The 6,865-nt window shown below is 50.9% G+C and overlaps 1 protein-coding gene across 3 annotated transcripts in view; it reads right to left on the bottom strand.

The window, feature by feature from the left end:
• Positions 1–2,675: 2,675 nt before the first annotated feature.
• LOC101953972 (vasoactive intestinal polypeptide receptor-like) overlaps positions 2,676–6,865 on the bottom strand; it is a 39,341-nt gene continuing 35,151 nt past the window's right edge. For all 3 annotated transcript variants that reach the window (XM_005286315.5, XM_065582650.1, XM_065582649.1), the window contains 2 exons: positions 5,997–6,038; positions 2,676–3,047 (listed from right to left, as the gene is read on the bottom strand). In XM_005286315.5, the coding sequence (XP_005286372.1) occupies positions 2,859–3,047; positions 5,997–6,038 (231 nt within the window). In that variant the 3' untranslated portion in view covers positions 2,676–2,858. The remainder of the gene's footprint in view (positions 3,048–5,996; positions 6,039–6,865) is intronic.

Genomic DNA, 6,865 nt, shown 5'->3' with positions numbered 1-6,865 from the left:
GTTAAGTGCCTCTTAGGTGCTTTTGAAGTCCCTATTAGGCACCTAAACCCCTTTTAAAATCTCAGACAAGTTACTTGAGGCCCACTCACCCAACAAGGCTGTGGTGGAGTAAGGCCTTGAACCCAGGCTTCCTACATCTAGAACCCTAAACACTGCACCACTCTTCACTCCATGGATGCTTCGGGCATCTGCCCAAGTGGTCATGGGTTCCTGCAGCCAGGTTTGGGGGCAGGCCTTGCAGCATATTGGTCCTGAAAATAAAACTCTACCCTCAACGGACCCATGGGAGAGGAACCCTCCAAGGGAAATCCTCATATAGCTGTCCTTCCCCTTAGCTTAATCCTGGGAGTTTCACCATGGAAGGGGACAACCCAGCCCTTGAATAAGGGCTTCAAATTTTGGCCAAAGCACCATCCTCCTGTTTACAGAGAGGACTATTAAAGCAAAGAGGTTGTGATTGACCAATGTTACCCCGTGAAGCCATCGCTAAACTAGGATGTGTTGGCTCCCAATTCCCTGCCCTACCCGCTAGATCATACCACGAACACAGATACTGTGGGCTGCTGGGGACAGTGAAACAGGGAGCAATCTTCAGCTGGAACCTAGCAAACTGAGAGAATGCCAACCACAACAAAACCGGGAATATAGAAATTGCCATGATAGATGAACTAATGATCGATCTAATGCAGAATCTCCCCAACAGATGAACCTGAACAGTCTAGGGCCAAGATTTGTAAATGTTACTCAAAATCATGAGACATGTAAAAGGGGACTGGTATTCAGAAGATGGATGCTCTGTACTTTCTGAAATGCAGTCATCTTTTAAGTTATCTCAAGCTGAGCAACCAAAATCATGTAGCTAGGTGGGGCCAGCTCCCCTTCTGGTGTAATTTGGTGCAGTTTCATTGATCTCAATGGCACTGTGTCGAGTTACAGTAATTTAGGATTGGGGTCAGTGTACCTAAGGGAGTGAATTCTCAAGGAATGAAAGATCGGGTCCCTAATTTCTCTGCACCAGAAGTGAGGAGTGGGAGATGTTTGGGACAAGAAGTTCCACCATGCGGATCCACCGAGAATTAGGGTGACCAGACGTCCCGTTTTTAAAGGGACAGTCCCGTATTTAAGCCCTCCTGCAAGTGTCCTGACTTTTTCTTAAAAACGGGCAAATTGTTCCATATTTTCTGCCTCACCCCATTAGTGCTGGTGGGTCCTGCTGCTGACTGGATCCCTGCTCACCATTCGCCCACCCACCAGTGGTGAGTGGGGAGGGTCCCGTGGCCGATGATGGGGGTGGGTCTTCAAGGTTGGTGGCGGGGCGAAGATGCAGCATGTGGGTCTGGCCGCTCCCCCTGCTGATCCATCAGCATAGCCCCTGCTGCATGCTAGCTCGCGGTCAGCAAGGCCCAGCTCCCTATCCTATTTCTGGCTGGCACTGGCTGCGCGCTGTGATAGTTGGTGAGTGTGGGCAGGTGCCAGGCAGTGGCCAGTTACGTGTCACCTCTGTTGCCCACCCATCAGCTCTTTACGTGCTCCCCTTTTCGCTGTCCTCTCCCTGCTTTCCTCTTCACCCACCAAAACCCCGCTGCTCCTCCATATCCCTACCAGCCGGGCGCGTCCTGCTCCCAGCGCTGTGCGGAGAACCAGCCTCTGGTGGGAACGCTCAGCACACCAACACCAACGCTCCTTCCCCCACTGCCTCTGGCTGGGCTGGCACCCCGGGAAAGCCCAAGACCCTCTGGCCCAGGGCGCTGGCCAGAAGGAGCCGAGCCCTGCACATGCCAAAGCCCCACACAGCGCTGGCACGGGGAAGCCTCTCCACCCCTCGGCTAAGCTCTGGAGTTGGGGGGAAGTGATTTCCAGCCTGTTTATGCCCTGAACCTGTAGGCTCCACCGCAGCTCCCCAGGCAGGGGCTTACCACCATCTTCATCCCCTACCCCGCCACACACTGGGTCCTGCCCCCAGGGCACGCAAGGTTGCTCCATCCCCTAGGGTGCTCGTAGGCCCCCACCCCTGCTGAGCCACATCTCTGGCTGGGTTTGCTGAAGGCCCTGCAGTGACGTTCCCTGGGCCCTGGTGCACAATGCATCCTTAGGGCTTAAACCTTTCCAGCCCTAAGGCGGGAGGACAGGAGGCGGCTGGGTTATGTCGATAGCCAGCGGCAGCCTGGAGCTGTTAGCTGCCTTTCGACACTGTGCGGGCAGGAAGGGACAAGCTGCTTCTAGCGAAGGAGGGGGGAGGAGAGATGAGCTCTGCAAAGACACGGGCCAGGTCATCCCTTCCCCCAATCCTCCTGCCCTGTGGCTGGAAGCAGCTCCCGTCCCTTTCCTCCCACACGGTGCCGAAACGCTGCTGCTGGCCACATTCTGGTGTGAACCCTGGGAGAAATCTGAGGGGGGGGGGGCATGTGACCCCATGTGTCCCCCCACGTCGTGCCTTGGGAAGATGTGGCGCCAGGTACCAGAAGAGGCGGGTCCGTCCCAGGGGCCCAGCCAGGCATGGCAGGCGAAGCGCGTCAGGCAGGGAGGGTCAGGTCAGTCAGTCACCCACCCTGTGTGAGAGAGGTGTATGGGTGTCACCTCTCCTTGTGTGTGGGGGGGTAGGAGTGTGTGAGTCACCCCTCCCTGTGTGACCCCTAGAACTTTAAAGATAAGAAGGTAAATAAAAAGAATCCAACTCCGCGGTATTTCTTTTTAACGGGGGCTCAGTCAAGTTGATGTTCATTTGAAGATTCGTACTGCATAGTTCTGATTGATTGCCATTGACCTCGCTTGACCCGGTCAAGAGACTCCATATCGGCCATCCCTCCGTTCATTTTTCAGGAGACAATACTGTAACAGCTGAGCTTGCTCTGGGAGGCTCACACGGAGGATGTGCCATTCCGGAAGAGGGAGGTTTTCCTCTTGGGGCTGATTTTTTCAAGCAGTGATAACTGAGTGACATAGTTAACAGGGCTGTTTTCTCTAGACATGCGCCGAGGTTTGCGGGTGAAGTTCAGGTACTCTTGGTATTGCCACTTGCGCAGTCGCTTCTTTAATTCGACCTGAACCTAAGGAAAAGAACGAAACAAGGGGGGAGAGGGAGACATAGAACGAATGTGGCTATTCCAATTTCACAGAGATTTAGGCTAAGATTTTCAAAAAAATGCCTGCCCAATGTTAGGTGTCTAAATCCTAATCTAGGTGCCTAAACAAGTGGGTTGATTTTCGAAAGCGCTCAGGACACAGGGGGTGGCTGGATGAGCTGCTGCTCAGAGGCCCCCAGCAGCTGCCCCACCCTGCCCCAGAGCAGAAGCTCCCCCCGGACCCACCCACCAGGGCCCCCCTGGAGCAGCGGCTTTCCCCACCGAAGATTTAGTCGAGGTATTTATAGTACAAGCCGTGGACAGGTCACCGGGCATGAATTTTCATTTATTGCCTGTGACCTGTCCATGACTTATTAAAAATACCCATGACTAAATCGTAGTCGTAATTATAGTCCCAATATTAGTGTGATCCCATGTAAAGTGTAACCTAAAATAATAAAATAACTTAATAGAGATGCCTATTTCCTAGAACTGGAAGGGACCTTGAAAGGTCATCGAGTCCAGCCCCCAGCCTTCACTAGCAGAACCAAGTACTGATTTTGCCCCAGATCCCTAAGTGGTCCTCTCAAGGATTGAACTCACAACGCTGCATTTGGCAGGCCAATGCGCAAACCACTGAGCTATCCCTGCCCCCTAAAATGAACTGCAGAAAACTTTTAAGGCCAGAAGGTACCATTACGGTTATTTAGTGTGACCTGCTGCTCCGCACAGGCCAGAGAACCTCTCTCACTAATTCCTGCATCAAGCCCATAACTTGTGGTTGAACTGGAGTGTACCAGGATGGAATTTTCCAAAATTCACAAAGCCCTGAATTAGGTATCCAGGCTCCCCATGAATTGTATGGGGAGTGTTAGTTACCTACAAAAGGGATTCTCAGAAGCCAGGACGCTGAGCAGGGAGCCGCCTAAGCTAGCCAGGAGCTAGCTAACACAGAGGAAAGAGATGAGGTTTAGAACCTCTTAGCTATTTCGTTATTTAACGCCCATTGATCTGAGCCTCTAAGTGACTCTCTCTGCTTGCGATTCTCAGCTGTGAATGCTCCCCTGGAGTTAGATGCCTAAGCCAGGTCAGCCCTTTCTCACAAAAGCCCCCCCTCCCCCCCCAATCCATAGGCGCTGAGTACCCATGGGAAAAAAATGGGGGGTGCTGAGCACCCACTGGCAGCCCCCCCATCAGCACCTCCCCCTCACCTCCAGCCTGCCGTAATCAGCTGTTCCATGGTGTACAGGAGGCGCTGCGGGGGGGGGGGGCAAAAGGGAGAAGCACTCGTGGGAGGGGGCGGAGCAGAGCGGGAAGAGGCAGGTAGGGTGGCGTCTTGGGTGAGGCGGGGGCGGGGTCTGGGGCGAAGCCAGGGGGAGCACCCCCCCCAGCACATTACAAAGTCGGCAACTACGCCCCCCCATCCCATGAAACCAGCAGCCAAATGGCTAAAGCACTCACCTGGGAAACCTGAATTCAAATCCCTACTCTGCCTGATTTGGAGCACGGACATGAACGCTGATCACTACATCCCAGCTGTACACCCCAACCAGCCTGTACTGCGTGTTCTGGGGTGGGGCGCTCACTCGTTGGCCAGAGGGGAGCGGGGATTGATGCTATAGCCCAATGGTCCCAGAACTCAGATTCAAGTCTCCCACGGCCCTTGTGAGTGGCCTAATCACTCGGCTATTGGGACACCCAGACCCACTCCCGGAGCTGCATTTTGTGTGGGCCCCAATCCTGTAGGCATGTGCCAAGAAGGCTGAGGACAGATATGGCTGGTCTCTGTAAATACATAGTGGGGTTAAATACCAGGGAGGGTGAACCACTATGTAAGCTAAAGGGCAATATCAGTCTAACCCCCACAATTCCTGGGGTGTGGTGCTCTGGGTGTGGTGTTCTGTCCCCTCTAATGGCACCAAATCCACTTAGAGATTAATGACTCTGCTGTAGCCTTAGCTAAGAGGCATGTGGTTTTTAGCTCATGCAGTAGAGGTTCATGTATTTAGCTCTAGAGGTCCCAGGTTTGATCCCGATGACTGGGTTAGCTGTGCGGTGACATCAGGGCTTTGGCAACTTTGCACGTACCCACCAATGGGAATTTAAGGCACCTGCAGGGTTGGGTGGCAACTGAGTGGCGGTTTTGAGAATGTAAGTGGTGCCTAAATGTTGGACTTAGGTGCCTAAGGAGACCACTAGGTGCTGGGTACCTCTGTGAATCTGCCCCTTTTGTAACTTAGGAACACCCATCACTTTGGAAGTCCATGGGACCCGAGCTCTCAAGTTGCTTTGGTGCTTTTGAAAAATCCCACCTGAAACATCCATATTTGCTTATGCCTTAGTTGGCTTCTTAATACTCTTTTTACAGGGCAAATTTGGGTAAGTTCTGGCCATTCACATTGCAAGCTCCATAAAGCACATATATAGTATAAAAAAATCCCGCATCTTCCCTTAGAAAACGACCACTTTTTAAAACAGATGGCACTTTTGGCTACATTTTCCAAAGTACATCATAGAGTCTTAACAATAATCAAAGAACATGAAGCATAAGGTTGAACAAGAGTATCTGGAACCACACAGGCTGCCCTGGAGAAGAAAAGAGCTCGCTAGAGGAAATAAAAGCCGAACAGAGGTTCGATATGTATCCAGAGACACTAATTGAACAGACTCTCTCATGACAGGGGAATCCCTGACCCCTTGTCAAGGGGTCACTACCTCAAAGCTGATGTTGTGCCTTCCTGTAGCAGACCAGAATTACATGTATTTAGACAAAGTAGAGAAACACAGGCAGGAAGACCGATAAGGCTATTTCATGCTTTCAGGAGCTGATCAAAGTCATTCACAATGGCCTATTCTGGAAATTGGAACACAAGGAAAACAATGGAGGCCCCTGAGTTTCAAAGGTCTTATGCAATCGCATGTCTTGCTACTTACCTCTCCATTTAAGAAGCAATATAGAAGGGCGACAACAAAGCCCTAGGGAATTAAGGGGGGAAAAAAAGGTTATTTCTAAAAAAGGTGAACTTCAGCACAACAGGCCTTGGGGAAACAGATAACTGTAGAGTGAAGTCAGCCTAATTAATACTTTGATTAGGACACACAATAACATAATGTTTCCAATCAGTATTTTGGTGGCGTGACGCTATTCATATGACTTTCATATTTAGACTAAACAATGTCATGGACCTGATATTGTATATGTGCACCATTGACCTCTAATGGATATAATCAGAACTGCTCCCCTGTGTGAGAGGGGCCCTGTACTGCTAGCAGCTAACCAAAATTCTCCTTTAGCTCAAGTAGAAGGGATCTGGGGTTTTTGGAGCAGGCAGATCTGAGTTCTAGCCCTGTTTTGGCATGCAATCCTGCATGTATAGCATGAAATCCTAGGCAGCCAAGGTTTTTTTTAAACTATGTAGCCGTGAATTATAAGGCTATAATTATACAGTGGGTTTTGACAGCATCTTTATAAATAAGGCAAAGACTGTCATCAGTGCGATCATCAGAAGCCTGTCATGTAATCACAGCTATGTAATGAAAGTGTGTTTTTTAAGTACCTGAGTGTGATATTTTCCAAAAGGAAACAGACAATTGCTTCTGCTCATACACCCCTAAATGTTCTCCCAGAAGCCTGAAAATACCTTTCTGCAACAATCAGACCAGACCCTGACCCCTGGTTCCTCCCTTGGACTAATCCTCCCTGGGGCCTACCATAGAGAGCATCTGGAGTAGACACACCGTGGGATAAGGACAGCTACATTCTCGGGGGTCAACTTTTCCACCTCATGCTTTCTCCTTTGGGC

Source organism: Chrysemys picta, chromosome 2 (assembly GCF_011386835.1).
Source record: "Chrysemys picta bellii isolate R12L10 chromosome 2, ASM1138683v2, whole genome shotgun sequence".
In the NCBI taxonomy this organism is placed as follows: domain Eukaryota; kingdom Metazoa; phylum Chordata; order Testudines; family Emydidae; genus Chrysemys; species Chrysemys picta.
The sequence above is the reverse complement of the archived record's forward strand: the minus strand, read 5'-3'. Positions and strand labels throughout refer to the sequence as shown.